Source organism: Salmo salar, chromosome 10 (assembly GCF_965601325.2).
Source record: "Salmo salar chromosome 10, fSalSal1, whole genome shotgun sequence".
NCBI lineage: Eukaryota > Metazoa > Chordata > Actinopteri > Salmoniformes > Salmonidae > Salmo > Salmo salar.
In genome coordinates this window covers 43,969,985-43,995,942 of record NC_138300.1, presented here as the reverse complement: position 1 = coordinate 43,995,942, position 25,958 = coordinate 43,969,985, and the positions used below count along the sequence as shown (strand labels likewise).

At 40.1% G+C, this 25,958-nt stretch overlaps 1 protein-coding gene across 1 annotated transcript; it reads left to right on the top strand.

Annotated features, from left to right (window-relative positions):
• The first annotated feature begins 5,833 nt into the window (after positions 1-5,833).
• On the top strand, positions 5,834-19,072 carry scp2b (sterol carrier protein 2b). Its single transcript, XM_014123322.3, has 5 exons — positions 5,834-6,102; positions 6,806-6,905; positions 10,825-10,954; positions 11,219-11,298; positions 18,714-19,072. Exons 1-5 carry the CDS (start codon positions 6,059-6,061, stop codon positions 18,807-18,809), a joined length of 450 nt encoding a protein of 149 aa, XP_013978797.1. The 5' UTR covers positions 5,834-6,058; the 3' UTR covers positions 18,810-19,072.
• Positions 19,073-25,958: the final 6,886 nt, after the last annotated feature.

Sequence of the window (25,958 nt, the reverse complement as noted above, 5' to 3'; positions counted from 1 at the left end):
ACTGACGAGTGTCAGAAGAAAGTAATTTGTTTCTGGCCATTTTGAGCCTGTAATCAAACCCACAAATGCTGATGCTCCAGATACTCAACTAGTCTAAAGAAGGCCAGTTTTATTACTTCTTTAATCAAATCAACAGTTTTCAGCTGTGCTAACATAATTGCAAAAGGGTTTTTTAATGATCAATTAGCCTTTTAAAATGATACATTTGGATTAGCTAACACAACGTGCCATTGGAAAACAGGAGTGATGGTTGCTGATAATGGGCCTCTATACGCATATGTTGATATGCCATTACAAATCAGCCGTTTCCAGCTACAATAGTCATTTACAACATTAACAATGTCTACACTGTATTTCTGATACATTTCATGTTATTTTAATGGATAAAAAATGTGCTTTTACTTCAAAAACAAGGAAAGGACATTTCTAATTGACCCCAAACTTTTGAACGGTGGTGTATATAAATATAAATATAGGACAACACACATCACGACTAGAGACAACACAACACTACATAAAGAGAGACCTAAGACAACAACATATCAAGGCAGCAACACATGACAACACAGCATGGTAGAAACACAACATGACAACAACATGGTAGCAACACAACATGGTAGGAGCACAAAACATGGTACAAACATTATTGGGCACAGACAACAGCACAATGGCAAGAAGGTAGAGACAACAATACATCACGCAAAGCAGCCACAACTCAGTAAGAGTGCCCATGATTGAGTTTTTGAATGAAGAGATTGAGATAAAACTGTCCATTTTTAATGTTTTTTGCAGCTCATTCCAGTCGTTAGCTGCAGCAAACTGAAAAGATGAGTGACCCAGGGATGTGTGTGCTTTGGGGACTTTTAACCGAATGTGACTGGCAGAATGGGTGTTGTATGTGGAGGATGAGGGCTACAGTAGATATGTCAGATAAGGGGGAGTGAGGCCTAAGAGTTAAAAAAAATAAAAAATAAGCATCAACCAGTGGGTCTTGCGACGGGTATACAGAGATGACCAGTTTACAGAGGATTATAGAGTGTTGTGATGTGTCCTATAAGGAGTATTGGTGGCAAATCTGATGGCCGAATTGTAAAGAACATCTAGCCGCTCAAGAGCACCCTTACCTGCCAATCTATAAATTATGTCTCCGTAATCTAGCATGGGTAGGATGGTCATCTGAATCAGGGTTAGTTTGGCAACTGGGGTGAAAGAGGAGTGATTACGATACAGGAAACCATGTCTAGATTTGACCTTAGCCTGCAGCTTTGACATGTGCTGAGAGAAGGACAGTGTACCGTCTAGCCATACTCCCAAGTACTTGTATGAGGTGACTACCTCAAGCTCTAAACCCTCAGAGGTAGTAATCACACCTGTGGGGAGAGGGGCATTCTTCTTACCAAACCACATTACCTTTGTTTTGGAGGTGTTCCGAACAAGGTTAAGGGCAGAGAAAGCTTGTTGGACACTAAGAAAGCTTTGTTGTAGAACATTTCACACAAAATCCGGGGAGGTGCCAGCTGAGTATAAGACTGTATCATCTGCATATAAATGGATGAGAGAGCTTCCTACTGCCTGATCTATGTTGTTGATGTAAATTGAGAAGAGTGTGGGGCCTGGGATTGAGCCTTGGGGTACTCCCTTGATGACAGGCAATGGCTGAGACAGCAGATTTTCTGACTTTATACACTGCACTCTTTGAGAGAGGTAGTTATCAAACCAGGCCAAAGACCCCTCAGAGAAACCAATACTCCTTAGCCGGCCCACAAGAATGGAATGGTCTACCGTATCAAAAGCTTTGGCCAAGTCAATAAAAATAGCAGCACAACATTGCATAGAATCAAGGGCAATGGTGACATCATTGAGGACCTTTAAGGTTGCAGTGACACATCCATAACCTAAGTGGAAACCAGATTGCATACCAGAGAGAATACTATAGACATCAAGAAAGCCAGTCAGTTAATTATTGACAAGTTTTTCCAACACTTTTGATAAACAGGGCAAAATAGAAATAGGCCTATAACAGTTAGGATCAGCTTGATCTCCCCCTTTTTAAATAAAGGACGAACCGTGGCTGCCTTCCAAGCAATGGGAACCTCCTCAGAAAGGAGAGACAGGCTTGGCAATGATAGGGGCAGCAACCTTAAAGAAGAAAGGGTCTAAACCACCTGACCCAGATGTTTTTTTGGGGTCAAGTTTCAGGAGCTCCTTTAGTACCTCGGACTCAGTGACTGCCTGCAGGGAGAAACATTGAAGCGGGGCAGGGGAAAAAGAGGGAGAAGCATCGGGGATAGTCGCATTAGAAGGGGTGGGAGATGAGGAAATGTTGGACGGGCAAGGAGGCATGGCTGAGTTAAATAGGAATCCTGACTTAATGAAGTGGTGATTAAAGAGCTCAGCCATGTGCTTATTGTCAGTAACAACCAGATCATCAACATTAAGGGACATGGGCAGCTGTGAGGAGGAGGGTTTATTCTCCAGGTCTTTAACTTTCCAGAACTTCTTGGGGGGATACAAATGAGGTTGACAACCATCGCCCCATTTCAAGACTATTTTCTTTTGGTAAGATTCTTGAAACCTTGGTTAATGTACAATTTTGTTCCTTTTTTCAGATAATTGTATTCTTAATATAAACCAATCAGAGTTTAGTCCTGCGCATAGTACTACCACAGCAACCACACTAGTTGTTAATTATCTTGTCAATGCCTTGGATGCTAAAAAGAGCTGTGCTGCCTTGTTCATTGACCTGTCAAAAGCGTGAAGAAATTATCCAGAATAGACCTGGAATATACAGCCTGTTTATGGTTTCAACATGATCTTAGCGACAGAACTCAGACCATCTCGACAGATTAATCTGAATTTCTTGAGATTCAAAAAGGTATTCCTCAGGGTTCGATTTTGGGTAAATTATTGTTCACTTTGTATATTCATGACATAGGAAACACTGTTAATACTTGTAACATTCATGTCTATACAGATGACACAGTTTTGTTTTCCTGTGCCACCTCAGCGCAGCGGGCCATTCGTGAACTTCAGCATGAATTTGATTCAATTCCGAAATCACTTACAGATCTTAAATGAGTGTTAAATACAAGTAAACCAAGCTCATGCTGTTCTCTAGGTCACAAAATGTTGACCCTGAGTACCTGCATATTTGCGCTATAAATGGAGCCCAAATTGAGCTTGCTTCTCAATATAAGTTGTCAGGGAAATTGCAAGATTATGTTATAATGCTTGTATTGCATTATAATGGTTGTTTTATTCGACAGAATAGAGTATTCTGTTAACTATTGTGTGTGTGTGTTCTACTGAGGATGGGTCTCTATGAGATAACACTGACAGAGGAGATTTACGATGTCTTTGGGTGATAAAACCTAAAGAACATTCCAGAGAACATGAGTTAATGTTTTGTTCTATACCGTACCAGGGAGAGATGGCTATCCAGTTTGGAGTCTTAACCTTGTGACATATTCTATGTATCTGTTGTTCGTCATGTAGGTTGAAAGGGGTGTATCTTGGCTATAAAAGATCTCTGTACTTTTGTTTTGCCACTCAACGGATCATTAGAAATAGTGAATTGTTGAAAGTCATTGCTATTGCAAAGCTCTTATTATTAAAGATGTAGTTTAAGTATAACTCTGACTTGTGTGTAAAGTTTGTCTCTCCTTATTTGATAGTAAAGAAATTAACCACCACAAAGTACCTGGGTGTCTGGACTGATGACAAGTTATCCTTCGTAACACATACAAAATCTGACTAAGAAGCTAGGATCCAAGATTGTTATTTATATAGAAATAAATCATGCCTTAGTAATACAAATAGGAGAAAGGTTGTTCAAACAACACTTCTCCCTGTATTGGATGTTGGTGATATTGTTTACATGCATGCGGCAACCTCTGCTTTAAAACCCTTGGACACAGTCTACCATCCAGCAATACGTTTTATCACAGGGGACAATTTTAGGACTCATCATTGCAGTCTGTATAAAAATGTGGGATCAAATCAAATCAAATTTATTTGTCACATACACATGGTTAGCAGGTGTTAATGCAAGTGTAGCGAAATGCTTGTGCTTCTAGTTCCGACCATGCAGTAATATCTAACAAGTAATCTACCAATTCCACAACAACTACCTTGTACACACAAGTGTAAAGGAATGAATATGAATATGTACATAAAAATATATAAATGAGTGATGGCCGAACGGCATAGGCAAGATGTAATAGATGGTATGGAGTACAGTATATATGAGATGAGTATTGTAGGGTATGGAAACATATAAAGCAGCATTGTTTAAGGTGGCTAGTGATACATTACATCAGGATGGCAAGATGCAGTAGATGGTATAGAGTACAGTATATACATATGAGATGAGTAATGTAGGTTATGAAAATATTATATAAAGTGGCATTGTTTAAAGTGGCTAGTGATACATCTAATTACATCAAGATGGCAAGATGCAGTAGATGGTATGGCGTACAGTATATACATATGAGATTAATGATGTAGGTTATGTAAACATTATCTAATATAAATAATATAAAGTGGCAAGTGATAAATTGATTACATCTATTTTCCCATTATTAAAGTGGCTTGAGTTGAGTCAGTATGTTGGCAGCAGCCACTCAATGTTAGTGATGGCTGTTTAACAGTCTGATGGCCTTGAGATAGAAGCTGTTTTTCAGTCTCTCGGTTCCAGCTTTGATGCACGTGTACTGACCTCGCCTTCTGGATGTTAGCGGGGTAAACAGGCAGTGGCTCGGGTGGTTGCTGTCCTTGATGATCTTTTTGGCCTTCTTGTGACATCGGGTGGTGTAGGAGTCCTGGGGGGCAGGTAGTTTGCACCCGGTGATGCGTTGTGCAGACCTCACTACCCTCTGAAGAGCCTTCCGGGTTATGGGCGGAGCAGCTGCCGTACCAGGCGGAGATACAGCCCGACAGGATGCTCTCGATTGTGCATCTGTAAAAGTTTGTGAGTGTTTTTGGTGAGGTGCATTCTCTTTTATTTATTTACAAAGCAATCTTACAGAAACTCCCTCTATATGTAACATGACTAATTAAGATAAGAGTCATAAGTTACCAAACCCGTTCACAAGAATGGATAACACTAGAGATTTTGGAAAATCTGCGTTTAGTTTTTTGCCCCTAATTTGTGGAACAATCTGCAGAGTTCACTGCAGTTAGATGTGCTGGTGCCACTCAGGCAGTTAAAATTATTGATTGAGGACCTCTATGTAGATGAATGTGGTTGCTTTTATTAAATGTTTATTTTTGTTTATTGTGCTGAATTATTGTTTTATGCACGTGTATGTTGTTTTAATATTCTTTAAAAAAAATTGTTATTGTGTACAGGGCTCTCTTGTGAAATCGAGTTTTAATCTCAATGTGACTCCCTGATCAAATAAAGGTTACATTTAAAAAAAATCGGTGCCTTTTGTAATAAGCACACATTCAGATACAATATACATTAGTTCATCAGACACATCACAATAGTGAAATAAATAATGCATCTATCTTAAACATAGTAAGGCTTATCATTGGTTAAATTAGGGCTTTACGCCAGAATAATATTGAACATGTGTGATTTGAATAGCCCAATTTTTGTAGATAAAAAAATCTTTGCCTCCAAGGAACTGTAGAGTGCTGCACTAGAGATCAAATCATCACCCTCTCTGCTCTCGTCATGTAGGGTCTTGCGGAGTAGCATAAAGAAGGAATTTCGGGTAGCTATATAGTGGTTTCACAACCATAGAGAATGGTAGAGGCCGCTAGTGGCCAAAAGGCGTTTTAGCACGGGCAGCGCTATTGAGGGCTTCCGCCGTTTTAATGTAGTTAACCGGATGAGACTTCCAACTTCATTGGCTGACCCCTCCTGGTGGGGTCATGTCCAACCGGGTCATCAGCAGGGATCAGCTAATCGTGAAGAAGAAAGCCAAATAAAATGGAGATTGCCAGCGCCATTGAGGCAACGATTTCACAGACACAAAAATGAGTCCTCTATCTATCTCTATGTTCACAACAGCACTCAGAGTTGCACACCAGCTGTTTCGGCCTCTGAACAATGGTTGTTTCACATAACAAAATGCGCGAATCGCAGGTTGTAAGGTGAGATACTTGGGGTTAGTAAAATTATCACAGCCCTTTAATTACCACTCGTTACCTCGAATTATTCATCTGGGTTTGGTCACCCTTGTGAAATGCAAGGATGTAAAGTTAGCTTGATCGCCAGCTTATTCAAAACAATGACATAACTGTTAGCAGCTAACTTACTGCTGTGCTAACACCTGACTTGTGCAATACTTACCGGAAAATGACACCGACCGAGAAACTCCTGCCAAACTGACATGGATTCAATAGGAATATAATACATCTTTATTCATCCATTTGCTTGCAGGTTATTCATTTTAACACACTGGCATTACGTTCATCAAATTAATGTCTAAAGCTTCAGATAAGTCTAATTATGTAATCAAATTAGAGCCAACCCTTTTCTACAATTTACACCAAACATGCTTTCTGCTCTCTGCATTTGAACTGCGCTCACTGATAATTAGACTAGTTGAAAGACAACACCATCATGTTGTGACTGAGGCAAGAGCCTTATGAGGACTCTTAGTAAGCCTGTGTGATCTACCCCCATCCTATTAGTCTGTTGCCTAGCGTCGTGTTTAAGACTATCATGCTATTTCTCATTTCTCCTGCTGAATAATCCTAATTGTTTTGTTATAGTTGTGCCTCACAGGCTATATATGGCATGCCTCCTGTTATGCTGTCAATTGTGTGGGGTTTCTCTGTGTGTGTCTCTCAGCTCTCAGAGGATCCAGTCAGTTAACACCAATGTAGAGCGCAGCCTGGAGGGGTTCAAGGCCCATGCAGTCTTCCAGGAGATCAACAAGAAGTTGGAGGAGGTATCTTCATTCATTACTGTGTGTTATCTGTTTCAGGTGTCATGTATTGCAGTTTATGCTACAAACCCACATCCTGTTTTCACATCAAAATGCTTAGACCTCTTTTTTGATCCTTTTCACAGAAAATGTGCATATTGTGACCTCTAACCATTTCCTCCACAGTACAGCCAAAGAATGAGGGTTAATTATATAGGTTGTTTTCAATAAAACATCACAATACGTTCAATTTGGCTGCTGGGGGGCAAGTAGACCAGCTACATGTCATTTTCAAGTCATTTTAGAGAATTTGGCAGTACATCCAACCGGCCTCACAACCGCAGACCACGTGTAACCACTTTAGCCCAGGACCTCCACATCCATCTTCTTCACCTGAGGAATCGTCTGAGAAGGAGTAGTGCTGCGCCCCATCCCAGTCATGTGAAATCCAAAGATTAGGGCCAAATTAATTTATTTCAATTGAATGATTTCCTTCTATGAACCGTAACTTAGTAAAATATTTGAAGTTGTTGCATGTTGCTTTTATGTTTTTGTTCAATATACATGCTTTTCATGACCAGTAAACATCAATAATCATGTAATTTCAGATATGTGAAGGTACCTATCCGTTTGACATGTAGCTAGTTAAGCAAACATCATTTAGCTTGTTTCATCAGAGATTTCGGAAGATTGCGAAGGAAAACATTATCAGCTAACAGTACCACGGCAAATGCGCCCTTCTGCTGTTAGACAGGCAGAGCCCACAAAATATGAGAAATTAACCTAAACCACTCATAGTTGTCAGGTATAGTTCACTTTTATTTTCTATCGCTAAATTGTTTCAGATGGACTACATATTTATTCATTGGATGGTTCTCCCATTGATCAGGTTCCCACCTACAAATATCTGGGCATTTAGATTGACAAAGGTAATGTTTAAAAACATATGGATGAGCTAGTTAACAAGATAAGATTTAAAGGGGCCTTCTTTTTTAGAAATGGATCTTTACTCTCCATAAATAGCAGGAAGCAGATTGTACAGTCAGCATTCCTGCCAGTTCTTGATTATGGTGACACCATTTACCAGATTGCAGCAGAAAGAGACCCTGGTCTCAATGGTGACTCAATGTTTAAATAAAGTGCAAAGCGATGGGCTTGATACTCCTTTCCAATAAATATCGAGGGTCTTATTCTGGTGACATGATCTTCGACGCTTGGCTGCCATATGACAAAATAATATTGCTCTTTTGTCCATAATAATCTCATCATGGATGTTATACTTGCGCTCTAGCCAACAGCGCTCTTGGCTAGAACGCACATGCCAATACCGGAGTGGGCACACTTGCTATAAAACGCAACATAGAGTTGAAAATGTGATGGAAACCCATTTAACTAGTCTTTTTTTAATCGGTACATGGGAGTTTACCCACAAAAGGTATTTTTATGTGCACTACATCATCAAGCACAGTCTCATCTGCAACAAGTCAATTTGATGGAAACAAATCTCTGGTGGGAAAATGCACATTGTTTTTTTGCAGATTTTAGAATACTCTCAATCTGTCACCAATTGGATGGAAACCTAGCTCATGATATAAGTTGTTATGCTGTTTGAATTAATCAGATAAATGGTTCTGCACTCTAAAGTTGTGTGTTCATTTGCAGCTGCTCTGCTTCTGACCTCACTACTATAAACATCACAAGCTGGATGATGACAGAACTCTCTTTCCCTCTGTCACTCTTTCACTTTTCTCTCTTTTTCTTTCTTCTCTTTCTCTCTCTCTTTGTCACTCTCTCTCTCTCACCTTAACTCAGCCTAGCCAGCAGTGAACAGCAGTCTGTTAGGTCCAAAATACACAACTAGATGTCTATTATACATAGAGTACCAGATAAAGGTTTGGACACACCTACTTATACACATGGAATCATGTAGTAACCAAAAAAGTGTTAAACAAATCCAAATATATTTTATATTTGAGATTCTTCAAAGTAGCCACCCCTTTGCCTTGATAACAGCTTTGCATTCTCTCAACCAGCTTCATGAGGTAGTCATCTGGAATGCTTTTCCAACAGTCTTGAAGGAGTTCCCACATATGCTGAGCACTTGTTGGCTGCTTTTCTTTCACTCGGCGGTCCAACTTATCCCAAACCATCTCATTGGGTTGAGGTCAGGTGATTGTGGAGGCCAAGTCATCTGATGCAGCACTCCATCACCCTCCTTCTTGGTCAAATAGCCCTTACACAGCCTGGAGGTGCGTTTTGGGTCATTGTCCTGTTGAAAGACAAATGATAGTCCCGCTAAGCGCAAACCAGATCGGATGGTGTATCACTGCAGAATGCTGTGGTAGCCATGCTGGTTAAGATTGCCTTGAATTCTAAATAAATCACAGACAGTGTCACCAGCACCCCCACACCATCACACCACCTCCTTCATGCTTCACAGTGGGAACCACACATGTGGAGATCATCCGTTCACCTACTCTGCGTCTCACAAAGACACGGGTGTTGGATCCAAAAATCTCACATTTCGACTCATCAGACCAAAGGACTGATTTTCACCGGTCTAATGTCCATTGCTCGTGTTTCTTGGCCTAAGCCAGTCTCTTCTTATTATTGGTGTCCTTTAGTAGTAGTTTCTTTGCAGCAATTCAACCATGAAGGCCTGATTCACACAGTCTCCTCTGAACAGTTGATGTTGAGATGTGTGAAGCATTTATTTGGCTGGCAGTTTCTGAGGCTGGTAACTCTAATGAACAATTCCTCTGCAGCAGACGTAACTCTGGGTCTTCCTTTCCTGTGGCGGTCCTCATGAGAGCCAGTTTCATTCTTAGTGCTTGCTGGTTTTTGCAAATGCACTTGAAGAAACTTTTAAAGTTATTGAAATTTTCCAGATTGACTGACCTTCATGTCTTAAAGTAATGATGGACTGTTGTTTTTGTTTGCTTATTTGAGCTGTTCTTGCCATAATATGGACTTGGTCTATTACCAAATAGGGCTATCTTCTGTGTACCACCCATACCTTGTCACAACACTACTGATTGGCTCAAACGCATTAAGAAGGAAAGAAATTCCACATATTAACTTCTAACAAGGCACACCTGTTAATTTAAATGCATTCCAGGTGACTACCTCATGAAGCTGGTTGAGAGAATACCGAGAGTGTGCAAAGCTGTCATCAAGTAAATGGTGGCTACTTTGATGAATATCAAATATATTTAGATTTATTTAACACTTTTTTTGATTACTACATGATTCCATATGTGTTATTTCATAGTTTTGATGTCTTTACTATTATTCTACAATGTAGAAAATAGTAAAAATAAAGAAAAACCCTTGAATGAGTAGGTGTGTCAACTTTTGACTGATACTGTATATAGACAGAATTAAATGTAACTAAACTAGTCTGCAACTCTTTTGACTCTGGATGTGTGACATCATCTCCACTCAAGGAGGTTTTCCTCTGTTGTCCTACTTTTAGATTTTCCATCCTTGTGTAAGTCTGTCTGGCAGCAGTGGAGCGGTGCTCTCTGGTTCCCATTAGGATCTCTCTCTGTGTTTTGGTATTATGTTATTCCACTGCTATGTATCTGATTATCCACAGAATAATACAATATTACAGGAAATAAAAAGCAATTCCTTGTTAGACATGTTCAGAAAATAGTTGTCCAGTAGCCTAATTGATCGTTAATGTAAGAGTAGCATGTCTTGTGTTTTCAGTGTGGTTTCAGTGAATGCTTTGTTATTTTATTGATTTTATAAAGCACATGGATAAACAAGATTGTTTAACTGGATGTGAAATGTTTTGTTTAGGTGAATAAGAAAAATATTTTATGTCCTTTCTTCGTCTTTGGACATGACAATAGAAACAGCTTTTGTTATTGATGAACACAGTACTTATTATCCTAATTGTTATGACTACCTTGTACTACCTTGTATTTCTCTGTAGGATGGGGAGTCATTTGTGAAGAAGATTGGAGGGGTGTTTTCCTTTAAGGTGAAGGATGGTCCGGATGGTCAGGAAGCGACCTGGATAGTGGACGTGAAGAATGGCAAGGGTTGCATTCACAATGACACAGGTAAGAACAGCAAGGGCTGCATCCACAACGACAGGTCAGAATTAGCGGTTTGGTCCACATTGAGAGTGAGAATGTAAATTAGCTGAATTCACAAAGAAACGTGTGGAGGGAAAAATATCTAGTTGTATTTTCACAGGCTGTATCATGATTTTTGTGGTTTTCAATTGACAGTATTTTATGATCAATAAACAAGTGTTTTTTCTCTCTCTTGCTGTAATTCTCTCTTCCTTCATCTACCCTTCCTATCCTTCGACCCCCTTCTAGCAAAGAAATCAGACTGCACCATTTCCATGTCAGATGCAGACCTGCTGGCCTTGATGACGGGGAAAATGAACCCACAGACAGTAAGTATTGGCCTTGATTTGAGGGAGTTAATACTCTGTATTTCAGTCAGTCTCATGGTTATAACCTTACACATGGACGTCACCAGGACCTGACTTTTGGGGCTTTAGCCCAAATGATTTTGGGTCAGCCACGAAACTTGCTCTGCTGCGATGGTGTAAAAAAAACAACATTTGTTGTCAACTGAATGCACCATTTTAGTTTGTAGAGCTGTGGTAACGTGAAACTCCCGAAGTCATCCAACCATTATAAACAAGGGTGTAGTGCTGCCGGTGAGCAGCGGAGGGACGCTCTGCCACTTCTCAGAATGGTGCGGTGTCTCATAAGATCACTTAATGATTAATTAGTATTCTACACAGCAAACCAAATATATTAGCATAGATAATGTTAGGCTACTGTTAGACCAAAAACACCACGTCATTTCTTATGACAATTTAGGATGATTGTGCTGAAATGTAGCTTTTTTTCTCTCGTGTACTCGGAGTCCACCATAGGTCAGTCAATGGTTAATTGTGAAATAAGGTATGCTAGGTAACAAGCTTCACTGATTGACTGACTTCATCGACACAGCCTAGACTCTTGCTATGGAGCCCAGCAGATCTTTATTATCCTGGTCCCAGACCTGCTTGTGCTGTTTGTCATGACAACCACCATATATAGGACTTGGCCAGACAGCACAAACAGATCTGGGAACAGGTTAAGTCTTCATGGCTCCTTTAGAAGTGGCTTCCTTCTTCCTTGGCCCCCATGCACACCTGTTTGTCCGTCCATTAAAGGGACCTGGGGGGGAAACGCAAAGGTATTTATTATGGATCCCCATTAGTTCCTGCCAAGGCAGCAGCTACTCTTCCTGGGGTCCAGCAAAATTAAGGCAGTTTATACAATTTTTAAATCATTACGTTCACAGATTTCACAACACACTGTGTGCCCTCAGGCCCCTACTCCACCACTACCACATATCTACAGTACAAAATCCATGTGTGCGTATGTTATCGTGTGTGTATTTGTCTGTATATGTCTGTGCCTATGTTTGTGTTGCTTCACAGTCCCCGCTGTTCCATAAGGTGTACTTTTATCTGTTTTTAAAAAATCTAATTCTACTGATTGCATCGATTATTTGATGTGGAATAGAGTTCCATGTAGTCATGGCTCTATGTAGTACTGTGCATAGAACTCCCATAGTCTGTCATCGAGTTGGGGACTGTGAAGAGACCTCTTGTGGGGTATGCATGGGTGTCCGAGCTGTGCGCCAGTAGTTCAAACAGACAGCTCGGTGCATTCAACATGTCAATACCTCTCATAAATACAAGCAGTGATGAAGTCAATCTCTCCTCCACTTTCAGCCAGGAGAGATTGACATGCATATTATTAATATTAGCTCTCTGTGTACATCCAAGGGCCTGCCACGCTGCCCTGTTCTGAGCCAATTGCAATTTTCCTTATTCCTTTTTGTGGCACCTGACCACATGACTGAACGGTAGTCCAGGTGCGACAAAACTAAGGCCTGTAGGACCTGCCTTGTTGATAGTGTTGTTAAGAAGGCAGAGCATCGCTTTATTATGGACACACTTCTCCACACCTTAGCTACTGTTAAATCAATATGTTTTGACCATGACAGTTTACAATCCAGGGTTACTCCAAGCAGTTTAGTCATCTCAACTTGCTCAATTTCCACATTATTTATTTGAAGATTTAGTTCAGGTTTATGGTTTAGTGAATGTTTGTCCCAAATACAATACCTTTAGTTTTAGAAATATTTAGGACTAACTTACTCCTTGCAGTCCACTCTGAAACTAACTGCAACTCTTTAAGTGTAGTAGCTGACATGAATAGTGTTGAGTCATCCGCATACAAAGACACAAAAGAACACCCTCTGTTCTACTGGGTTCCCAGAGGAACAGACAGGGCATTAGCCTCCTGACAAGTGCTCAACTTAAGAGCCTATTACCCTTATTGTTTCGGTAGTTGGAACATCTTCTGTAATAAAAAAATAATGGGGTCAACGTCTGGTTAATGTCCGTGTTATTTTACTTTTAATTTGCTCGGTGTGTAGGTATGTGTTATTGAGTGGAATTTCTTTTACCATGTTGTAGTATACAAACTCAGCTCTTATTTTGTGTTGCCTTGCGCTGTATGTATGGTCAGTTCATAGTGACCTTCATTGTACAATGATGTAATACTTGTTGACCTAATAACTAGAAGTAATATTCTGTATTATTCTTTTCCAGAAGGTTGTTTTGACCATGAGTCTATTTCTTCTACGCTCGGTTTATACAAAGCCTCTTTTATAACAGAGGATAGGTGTCTTTGGAACTAAGGACACCTCCAAGGTTTTTGTTACCATGTGTCCGTTGAGTTCTGTACTCGCTTAAGTTTCTTTTCATACAAATTTAAAGACTCAGTCATAATTTCTGTCCTACAAGCGGAATGCAGGGGACAGAGTCACTGTGCCACTGCCGCCTGCCACACATGACAGTCCCCAGCCCTCCTATAAGCCCCTCTGGTCTGTAGAGCCTCCTCTTCCTGCTCCTCCTCCTGCTGGCCCACTTTCCACTCTGACATGAATCTCTCCACTTTAACTCTTTAAACCAGGCAGGAGCACACACTACTGGAGTGAAGAGCAGGTCAGGAATCATTTCCATTCGTGTTGTTTTCCAACCAGCTCAAGAATAATATTTCCCTGCTTTGTTGACTGCAGGGGGATTTACTTTCCACAAAATGGAGGGGCTGCACTTTGACGAAGGGGCTGCACTTTGACAAAGAATAGTTTGGAGAGATGAATTGTGTGTGCAAGATACAGTTGAAAGTTTACATACACTTAGGTTGGAGTCATTAAAACTTGTTTTTCAACTACTCCACAAATTTCGTGTTTGTGAAGAACTACTTCAGGTCTCAGAGCGAGTGACGTCACCCGATTGAAACGCTATTAGCGCGCACCACCGCTAACTAACCAGCCATTTCACATCGGTTACGCTTGCAAGTCGAAGAACACCATCCCAAATGTGAAGCATGGGGGTGGCAGCATCATGTTGTTGGGGTGCTTTGCTGCAGGAGGTACTGGTGCACTTCACAAAATAGATGGCATCATGAGGAAGGAAAATTATGCGGATATATTGAAGCAACATCTCAAGACATCAGTCAGGAAGTTAAAGCTTGGTCGCAAATGGGTCTTCCAAATGGACAATGACTACAAGCGTACTTCCAAAGTTGTGGCAAATTCGCTTAAGGACAACAAAGTCAAGGTATTGGAGTGGCCATCACAAAGCCCTGACCTCAAACACATAGACAATTTGTGGGCAGAACTGAAAAAGCGTGTGCGAGCAAGGAGGCGTACAAACCTGACTCAGTTACACCAGCTCTGTCAGGAGGAATGGGCCAAAATTCACCCAACTTATTGTGGGAAGCTTGTGGAAGGCTACCCAAAACATTTGACCCAAGTTAAACAATTTAAAGGCAATGCTACCAAATACTAATTGAGTGTATTTAAACTTCTGACCCACTGAGAATGTGATGAAAGAAATACAAGCTGAAATAAATGATTCTCTCTACTATTATTCTGACATTTCACATTCTTAAAATAAAGTGGTGATCCTAACTGACCTAAGACAGGGAATTTTTACTAGGATTAAATGTCAGGAATTGTGTAAAACTGAGTTTATTGTATTTGGCTAAGGTGTATGTAAACTTCTGACTTCAACTGTATATATTTTTTCTGTGTAAGTCGTTGGGGGAGTTCTACTAAGCTAACATAATGAATTATTTTAAATGTTCATACCCTGGATCATTTAGCTAATTGATTTAGAATATTAGGTCCCCTTTAGGTATAACATATACAGTCCCAGTCAAACGTTTGGACACACCTACTCATTCCAGAGTTTTTCTTTCTTTTTTACTATTTTCTACATTGTAGAATAATAGTGAAGACATAAAAACTAAGCAATAATGCAATAGGAATCTTGTAGTAACCAAAAGTGTTAAACAAACCAAAATATATTTTATAATTGAGATTCTTCAATGTAGCCACCCTTTGCCTTGACGACAGCGTTGCACACTCTTGGCATTCTCTCAACCAGCTTCATGAGGTAGTCACCTGGAATGCATTTCAATGAACAGGTGTGCCTTGTTAATTTGTGGAATTTCTTTCCTTAATGTGTTTAAGCCAGTCAGTTGTGTTGTGAGAAGGTAGAGGTGGTATACAGAAGATGGCCCTATTTGGTAATAGACCAAGTCCATATTATCGCAAGAACAGCTCAAATAAGCAAAGAGAAACGACAGTCCCTCATTACTTATAGACATAAAGGTCAGTCAATCTGGAAAATTTCAATAACTTTGAAAGTTTCTTCAAGTGCAGTTGCAAAAAGCGTCAAGCTCTGTGGTGAAACTGACTCTCATGAGGACCGCCACAGGAAAGGAAGACCCAGAGTTACCTGTGCTGCAGAGGAATTGTTCATTAGACTTAACTTTACCTTAGATTGCAGCCCGAATAAATGCTTCACAGAGTTCAAGTAACAGACACATCTCAAAATCAACTTTTCAGAGACTGCGTGAATCAGGCCTTCATGGTTGAATTGCTGCAAAGAAACCACTATTAAAGGACACCAATAATAAGAGACATGCTTGGGCCAAGAAACACGAGCAATGAACATTAGATCGATGAAAATCTGTCTTTGGGTCTGATAAGTCCAAATTTGATAGTAGTTCCAACCGCCGTGTCTTTGTGAGACGCAGAGTAGGTGAACGGATGATCTCCGCATGTGTGGTTCCCACTGTGAGGCATGGAGGAGGTGTGATGGTGTGGGGGTGCTTTGCTGGTGACACTGATTTATTTAGAATTCAAGGCACACTTAATCAGCATGGCTACCACAGCATTCTGCAGCGATACGCCACCCTGTCTGGTTTGCGCTTAGAGGGACTATCATTTGTTTTTCAGCAGGACAATGACCCAAAAACACACCTCTAGCCTGTGTAAGGGCTATTTGACTAAGAAGGAGAGTGATGGTGCTGCATCAGATGACCTGGCCTCCACAATCACCCGACCTCAACCCAATTGAGATGGTTTGGGATGAGTTGGACTGCAGAGTGAAGGAAAAGCAGCCAACAAGTGCTCAGCATATGTGGGTACTCCTTCAAGACTGTTGGAAAAGCATTCCAGGTGACTACCTCATGAAGCTGGTTGAGAGAATGCCAAGCGTGTACTTTGAAGAATCTCAAATATATTTTGATTCATTTAACTACATGATTCCATATGTGTTATTTCATAGTTTTGATGTCTTCACTATTATTCTACAATGTAGAAAATAGTAAAAATAATGAAAAACCCTTGAATGAGTAAGTGTGTCTAAAATGTTGACTGGTACTGTATATATATTTATTTTTTAAGTATTGAAGTTCCCATAGAAATGCATTGAATACCGCATTCATAAATGGCAAAAACGACACTATTAAAAGAAATCATAATGTTTTGAAGTGTCTGTCCTATATGTAGGAGATATAAGAAAGCTCAGGAAATATTTTTGTTTTTTTGGACACATTTAACCGCTTATTTTTGTTGCCACAAAACTACCTCCATATTTCCATTAATTTGTATGGGTTACCATCAGACGAGTCCCGTGACACTTGTGGGTGAACACCATCGGGTTTGTGAGAGTCATCTTTCCATTGTGTTCATATTAGTTTGTAAGCCAAACCGTTCGGATAGGATCTCTCATGATCTGACAAATACCGCTGTAGCTCAGTCACCTTCCACCGCAGATGCGGAAGGCCGACATGGTCCGATGCAGAAGGCCGACATGGTCCGATGCGGAAGGCCGACATAGCTGAAAACTGTAGTTCTGATTAAATAAGCAATAAAACTGCCCTTCTTTAGACTAGTTGAGCACCGGGTCCTCTCACTCCTGTTTCTATTCTGGTTAGAGCCAGTTTGCGCTGTTCTGTGAAGGGAGTAGTACACAGCGTTGTACGAGATCTTCAGTTTCTCAGAACAAGAATAGACTGACGAGTTTCAAAAGAAAGTCCTTTGTTTCTGGCCATTTTGAGCCTGTAATCGAACCCACAAATGCTGATGCTCCAGATACTCAACTAGTCTAAAGAAGGCCAGTTTTATTGCTTCTTAAATCAGAACAACAGTTTTCAGCTGTGCTAACATAATTTCAAAAGGGTTTTCTAATGATCAATTAGCCTTTTAAAATGATAAACTTGGATTACCTAACACAATGTGCCATTGGAACACAGGAGTGATGGTTGCTGATATTGGGCCTCTGTACGCCTATGTAGATATTCCACTAAAAATCTGCTGTTTCCAGCTACAATAGTCATTTGCAACATTAACAATGTCTACGCTGTATTTCTGATACATTTGGCAGGGTCTACAGGAAATCACAGACTACAAAAAGATAACCAGCCACGTCACGGACACCGAGCGTCACACTTCCAGACAAACTAAACACCTTCTTTGCCTGCTTTGAGGATAATACAGTGCCACCGTCGCAGTCCGCTAACAAGGACTGCGCGCCCCCCCCCCCCCCCCCCCCCCCCCTCCTGTTAACCCTCGCAAGGCTGCTGGCCCAGACGACATCCCTAGCCATGTCCTAAGAGTATGTGCAGACCAGCTGGCTGGTGTGTTTATGCACATATACAACTGCTCCCTATCCCAGTCTGTTGTCCCCACATGCTTCAAGATGGCTACCATTTTTCCACGACCCAAGAAGGCAAAGATAACTGAACTAAATGACTACCGCCCCGTAGCACTCACTTCTGTCATCATGAAGTGCTTTGAGAGACTAGTCAAGGATCATATCACCCCGACCTTACCCGCCACCCTAGACCCACTTCAGTTTCCATACCGCCCCAACAGGTCCACAGACGATGCAATCGCACACTGGTGCTTCAACAAATTACTGAGTAAAGGGTCTGAATCCTTATGTAAATGTCATATTTCATTTTTTTTTCATTTTTTTTTTTATACATTTGCAAGAATGTCTCAACCTGTTTTTGCTTTGTCATTATGGGGTATTGTGTGTGTATTGATGAGGGGGAAAAAACTATTTGATCCATTTTAGGATAAGGATGTAACTTTACAAAATGTGAAAAAAGATGCACTATTGTAAAGTGGTTGTTCCACTGGATATTATAGGTGAATGCACCAATTTGTAAGTCGCTCTGGATAAGAGCGTCTGCTAAATGACTAAAATGTAAATGTAAAATGTTAAGGAGTCTGAATACTTTCTGAATGCACTGTATAGTTTTTTCTGTGCTCGAGGGCAACGGTGTCTAAATGGAATTTGTATTTGTGGTCCTGACAACTGGACCTTTTTTGGAACACCATTATTTTTGTCTTACAGAGATTTACTGTCAGGGCAAGTGTCTCCCTCTCTCTCTGTTCTGGTTCTAATGACTGACTCTCTCTTCTGATCCTCAGGCGTTCTTCCAGGGCAAGCTGAAGATCACAGGGAACATGGGAATGGCCATGAAGCTCCAGAGTCTGCAGCTGCAGCCAGGCAAAGCCAAACTGTGAGGTAGAACCTGGGGTGAGGCAGAGGTTACCGCCCTAGCGCTGGTCTAGGATCAGTGCTTCATATCACAATCCTAACCTTAACCACTAGGGGTTACAACAACAAATCTGGTCCAAGACCTGCACTAAGGGGTAACTTCTACATTTTCTGTAGCTCAACAGCAGCCACCACCATCCAACTAGTAGTGTGAGGAGGGGGGGCACGCACTGTAGGAGGAAACGATGGGAGTAGAGATGGAATGATGGATGGAGAGAAATACTGTTTTCAACATCTACCTCTCTTTCTCTGACCACCTCTGTCTTTTTCTAATATATTAAGGACCAGAACACATTAGACTAGAGATATACCGTAGGGGTGTAGTCTACTCTCTCTCCAACTGTGTAATTTTATATTTATTCAGACTGATTTATAATGACTCACAATATCTGTTTGTCTGATGTCATTAATTGAATCATGCCCCTCATCTGGCGATTTCTGACCTTTTTCCCCTTTTAAGTTTCATGTGTGTATTGTTAATGGAAATACAATTGCTCTTGACAATTGGGACAGGATGAATCATGTCTTGTATGGTCTCAGTGCTGTGCTACACAGTAATTTCTCCCTATTCAGCCTTTATGAGAGATGAATGGATAAAACAGTGAAGTGCCTCTCAGGTGTGGAATATTCCCTGGTGTCATGAACAAGTGTAAAAACATTGATACGGTCTCATAATATCAGCTTCATAATATCTAAAACAGGACTGAATGGATGGACCATTGAATATTACATTTACATTTTAGTCATTTAGCAGACACTCTTATCCAGAGCGACTTACAGTAGTGAGTGCATACATTTCTGTACTCTGTTACTGTGTTACTTTCAGCCATGTTGTTGTGACTCTCACCATCTGACCCACTGATGATGCTAAAGTGATTTCTACTAAATAAACTCTCTTACTAATAAACACTGAAATAAGTTTGATTCTCCCTCTTTAGAATCGGTTTACTCCTAGATAGGCATGAAGGGTTGGAGGGGGATAGATAGATAGAGCTACTGATTACAAAGTTGCATAATTCCAACCAACTGGGACCATGCATAGTCCGGAGATTTATGTTGAGGAAGGGGTAAGCTAACGTAGCAGGAGTAAAAGAAACGCCTGAAACTAGATCACCTACATACTGGTCTTGACGAGAAGAAAAAAAACTGTCAGGGGAGGTCCTCTTCCACGCTGTTCAACCAATCCAGTAATTGTGGAGGAGGAGTTAAGATGGAGTGTCGCCTTGTTAACGTCCAAAACATCCATAGGCTCTTTACATTTCCCCTGAAAACTGGAATATCTGGTTGTTGGGGACGCACACGGTAGAGGTTAAGGAAGGGGAAACATTGATCAGATGTCTTAAAGTAAAGATTCACCAATTTTGAATGTTAGGTTATTTTTGTGCATCTCTGAGCGATGTTCTATCGATTCCCTGGGTCCTTTCATGTTTTCATGCTGTTGAAGCAGGCAGAAATTTGTCTGGCATGACGTAGCATTAAGATAGACCCTCCCCTATACCCAAAATAATAATTGAAACATAAAGTGGAGAGCGGAGAACATGCCTACTGTTTACCCTCACTCCTAAGACAGACCAGAGCCTTAGATATGCAATTTTAGAAATTGTTATTCATTTCGTAAGCATTACATGGCAAAGTAGCCAGAAAGTTGTGGATTCGCACACTACTGCGGACAATGGTAGGGGTGAAAAGATATCAATTTTAATAAAGGCACTCCATGAATCTATCATCTTATTTGCAGTCTGCAAAAAACGAGCCTTTTATGAATGCATTTCATGCAATTCTACATAATTTCACATGACTGTAGACAAGCAGAATGTATTTTAATACCACAACAGAGCAACACCGGACACGTTTAGATTTTTTACAGGCTATTGTTAAAAAAGAGGATAGTCTAAGTTTGGAACAGTGCTGAAGTTGTCTATCAACTGTAAAAATGTAGAACAACAGAACCAGTTACAACTGAAGCATCTGATCATCATTGAATTCGAGAAAAAGCCATTTGTTGTTTAACACAGCAGCCGCATATCATCAGGTAGGCCTACATACACTTGTAACTTTTTGGAATTTGGGAAACTGTAATTTTCAAATTGATTTTATTCCATGATATTGTTGTTACAAAATGTATTTGTGTTGACTGTGATAAGAGCATGGGAATATAAGAGCATCTGCTAGACTAAATGAACAAACTAGGCATGCATAGCTCACTGCATGCTGTTCAAACTAGACTGGCCAAATTCGTGTTTCTAAAAGTGAATTCAATGGCACTATATAATGACTGTAAGGCATTTTTTGTTTCATTATTATTTAATTCGAATTAACTATTTAAAAAATATATAAATATAGAGGGCAAATGCGAAATGTATAGGTGTGTTGTTGAGGGGCTGTTGTGTTGTTGAAATGCTGAGCGCTCCTGCCAGCCTGTAGTGTCACAAATGCTTCACAATTGATTTCTTAAATGTCAGGCTATAGCCTTGAAATAATAATAATATAGCCTAAATAATTCATTTTTGTTCCTTCTTGGGCTTCCTGGCTTGCTCATGACTGATTTAGAGTTAGTATGTTGTTTAACAGCCTGTTGAAATGTCGAACGCCAATTGATAGTGACAGAATCAAACATTACTTCCCAAGCACCCATGCGCTGTCCATCTCTGCAGTTGTCACTTCATAGTAATGTCAGTTATGTAAATTACTAGAATATGGCTTATTGTGAGGTCAATAACTCTGATAAGTAGCTTCATTATGGGCAACGAAACATATTGTTTATTAAAATCAATTATAGCAGTAGCAAGCTTACCTCCGGTCCTCCTTCCCATCTTCACGCTGTCCCTCTCAAACTGGACAGGACATCAGTAGGCCTAGTCCGTGCGCACAGATATTAAATATCTTTGACAAATAGTTTTTGTATTGTTTGAAGAAGCCTTTGACTCACCTCCTGAAGTGCCACTGCACACAGCACAGTCAGGTTAGGCAGCACAAAAAGGTTTACATCAGCAAGAGCAGGGCAGGCCAGTGCTCATGATTGGGAACGCTTTTCCATTGTGGTGTGTAATGCAGTGTAGCCTAGTTTTATATACACCATCCCAGCAGCACAAAAATGTTTGGGAAGGAAGAACATTTCTTAGGAATATAACTTTGCCTTTTGCTTCTCCCAGAATGCTCTTCATATAGCCTGTAGTATAGGCTATGGATCATTTGATTGAAACCACACTAGGCACACTTGATATTGCTCACCCAGCAGAGAATCAGGGATGAGGGGCACACATCGAGATACTATAATAAGCAACTAATTCTCAAACCCTGAGCAATACGACAATCAGTTACAGATTGCAAGACCCTGCCCTGGACTAAAATAAGAATAATACTAAACCCTCCCCCTGAGTGAAATTGATAAAGCATGATCCTTTAGGTACAGTAACAATTGTGTACATTTTGTAACATTCATTTTTCAGGGTTAACTGTAACCCACCTGTTTTTGAAATTGTTTTGATATTTTGTTTGAGTGATTAGGAAAATATGAAATGAAAAACAGCTTACTTTGCTCTTTCATTTTAGAAAAGTTGTGAAGTTGTGAAGTGGTGTTGGACAACAATTAAATATTTAAAATGTCAACTTTTATGTACTCAAACATTTCTATTTGCATAAACAATGCTACTTTAATATTGTTTACTGTTTAAATAATGTAGTAATTACAGAAATTGTACTCATGCCCACACCAAAATCGAAATGTTATGCAAATTTGCAAAATCTGTGTGGACAGGTGAATATTAGGAAATGTTAAGTATATAGTGTGTGACCTCTATAGCAATTACAGTATGTGGTATAAGGTTATTATTTAGATTTATGGTAGTCGTGACCACTAGTCCCACTCTGTTATGTTCCATATCCATGAGATTTGAAAGGATATTGTGCATATATTATGTTGATTTAATAGATGTATAAAATGTGTTTTAATAAGCATGGGTGTAATTTATCTCAGTCATCTAGTTTGCCTATTCAGTGGTCTTGAATAGAGAGACTTTGAAAGAGTGAAATGTTAGTCTGATTACAAGAATGAACTGGCATTTTTGTGCTCCAAATTGAAACTCTAACCTCTTTGTTCACTCTTGAGTCACATACTTTTCTTTTCAAGTGTTTTTTAATTTAAATTCTCCCTGTAACATTGTACCAATAAATAAAGAGACTAGCTATGTCTAGTCGGTGTAGGCCGTCATTGTAAATAAGAATTTGTTTTTAACTGACTTGCCTAGTTAAATAAAGGTTACATATGCTAGAATGTAAAAAGGAGAAATCACCTTTTAACATAAAGATGGATGGTACATTTTTTAGCCAAATTGCCTTCTTGAAGATTTGTTGTAGGGGGTTATCAGATTTCCCCTAATTATCATCTTAATATTATTATTTGTATTTAAATGTAACCTTTATTTAACTAGGCAAGCCAGTTAAGAACAAATTCTTATTTAAAATGACGGCCTACCCCGGCCAAACCCTAACCCGGACGACGCTGGGCCAATTGTTCGCCGCCCTGTAAGACTCCCAATCACGGCCGGTTGTGATACAGCCTGGAATCGAACCAGGGTCTGTAGTGACGCCTCTAGCACTGAGATGCAGTGCCTTAGACCGCTGCACCACTCATATTGAAGGTGCATAAACAACACACAGAATATTATCTTATTTTGCCTATAACTTTATAAAATGCCTTTGTCTTTATGATGTCAATCTTTCTAAGCATTGGCCAGCCCTCTCATTGACCCTGCCAGATGATGTAATTCACTACCATTGCCAATGTAGGTTTCTCCCTGCCAAACAGTTTAATAGGCTGGTACTTGTATCCAATCTGTGCTGGGAGCTGTGTGGGAGATTGGTTTAACATGGAGGAATAAGATGGGAAGTACAGCAGCGCAGCTGAAAAGCGTCTTCACACAGACACACACACAGGCGGTGGAACTTGGAGCCTCAGCTTCAGTGTGGGTGTAAACGAGGCGCGACAGCCAATCTGAGATGTTTTGGTTAAAAAGCCATTTTTAAGACTGGATCCAATTTCACTGAGGACCTTCCAGGAAAGAAGGATTTGCAAGCAATTGATTATGAGTTATGAAGTTCACAAAGTTTCCCCCCACATTCTGTCTGACTGAGAGCTTCGCAAGTAAGCACTCCATTAAAGATGTGATATTAAAGTTCATGTGGTAAAAGTGTGAAACAGACCAGGGGTTATTATACGGTGAGGCAATGTTATTTCCCTGTGTCCTCATTCATTATTGTCTATCTCGAGATGCCTCGGTCAGTACCAATCCCCTCGCTATCACTGTATCTCATAAAACCTCTCTAACATGGTATATGGACTCCCCCTGTCACACTAATAACTCAACACAATAACACATGCATACATTTTAGTCTCCCCAAGCACTCAGAAATGGTTACTATTCCTATTATGAATTCTAGTGAACACACGATATGACCTTGAGAAAACCGAAGAGCAGAATTGTGATAAGAGGATGGTGAATCATAGAAAGTTAAGAGAGGTGTTCTGCTGCGTGTTGTCTTTTCTGATCCGAGAACGTCTCAGAGTAGAAGTGCAGATCTAGGATCAGATCCCCCTGTTCATATATTATTATTTCTTATGAAAGGTGAAAATGATCCTGTATCAACGCTCTGAGGCTCTTCATAAATATGGGCAGGGGTGGAAACTGTTCTATCTGACTCAAGTAGAAGTACTGTGAACATCATGGAAACACAAAATGAATGTGCAAACCCACCTAAAATAGAAAAAGGGCTATAGATGATGCATTAGATTGATAAACATGTAGACTACATTAGGTTATGTAGTGATCCTTGAGGAAAAACAAAGCAGTTCTGTTCAAACGCCTTCACTTCTCAGAACTTGCTGTTCAGTTTTAGCAGGCGCTGATTTTCAAAGTGAATCGAGTCTATCCTGGCTTGCTTTGCAGTGAAAAGCAGTCCAACAAGTTAAGTTTTTATTGTCACGTGCACTAAAAAAGTGAAATGCCTTTTTGTTTACTCTTTCCCAACAATGCAGTAGTACTATAAAAAAATTTAATTAAAAAGTCAAGTACAACAAAACACACAATAAATAGAAGAACATGATAAATTAAGTGAGCTACATACAGGGTCAGTTCCAGGGTCAGTTCCAGTACCATCTTTACAATGTGTAGGGATACTGGAGTGGTAGGGTTAGATATGTATAGGGGTAAGATGACTAGGCATCAAGATATATGATAAACAGAGTAGCAGGTAGGTGTGTGTGTGTGTGTGTGTGTGTGTGTGTGTGTGTGTGTGTGTGTGTGTGTGTGTGTGTGTGTGTGTGTGTGTGTGTGTGTGTGTGTGTGTGTGTGTGTGTGTGTGTGTGAGAGAGAGAGAGCAAATTAAATGTGTGTTTGTGTTGGAGTGTAGCATGTGCATAGAGTGAGTGTGCATAGAGATAGTGCAAACATAAAATAGAAGGGTCAAAGCAGATAGTCTGTGTAGCCATTTTGTTAGCTATTTAGCAGTCTTATGGCTTCGGGATAGAAGCTGTTCAGGAACCTGTTGGTGTCAGACTTGATGCTCCGGTACGGCTTTCTGTGTGGAAGCAGAGAGAACAGCCTATGGCTTGGGTGGCTGGAGTCTTTAACAATTTTCTGGGTCTTCCTTTCACACTGCTTGATATACAATGCATTCTGAAAGTATTCAGACCCCTTGACTGTTTCCACATTTGGTTACTTTACAACCTTATTCTAAAATTGATTAAATAGATTTTATCCGCATCAATCTACACACAATACCCAATAATGACAAATGCTTTTAGAAATGTGTGCAGTTGTATAACCCCCCCCCAGAAATATCACATTTACAGTGGGGGAAAAAAGTATTTAGTCAGCCACCAATTGTGCAAGTTCTCCCACTTAAAAAGATGAGAGAGGCCTGTAATTTTCGTCATAGGTACATGTCAACTATGACAGGCAAAATTAGATTTTTTTTTCCAGAAAATCACATTGTAGGATTTTTAATGAATTTATTTGCAAATTATGGTGGAAAATAAGTATTTGGTCACCTACAAACAAGCAAGATTTCTGGCTCTCACAGACCTGTAACTTCTTCTTTAAGAGGCTCCTCTGTCC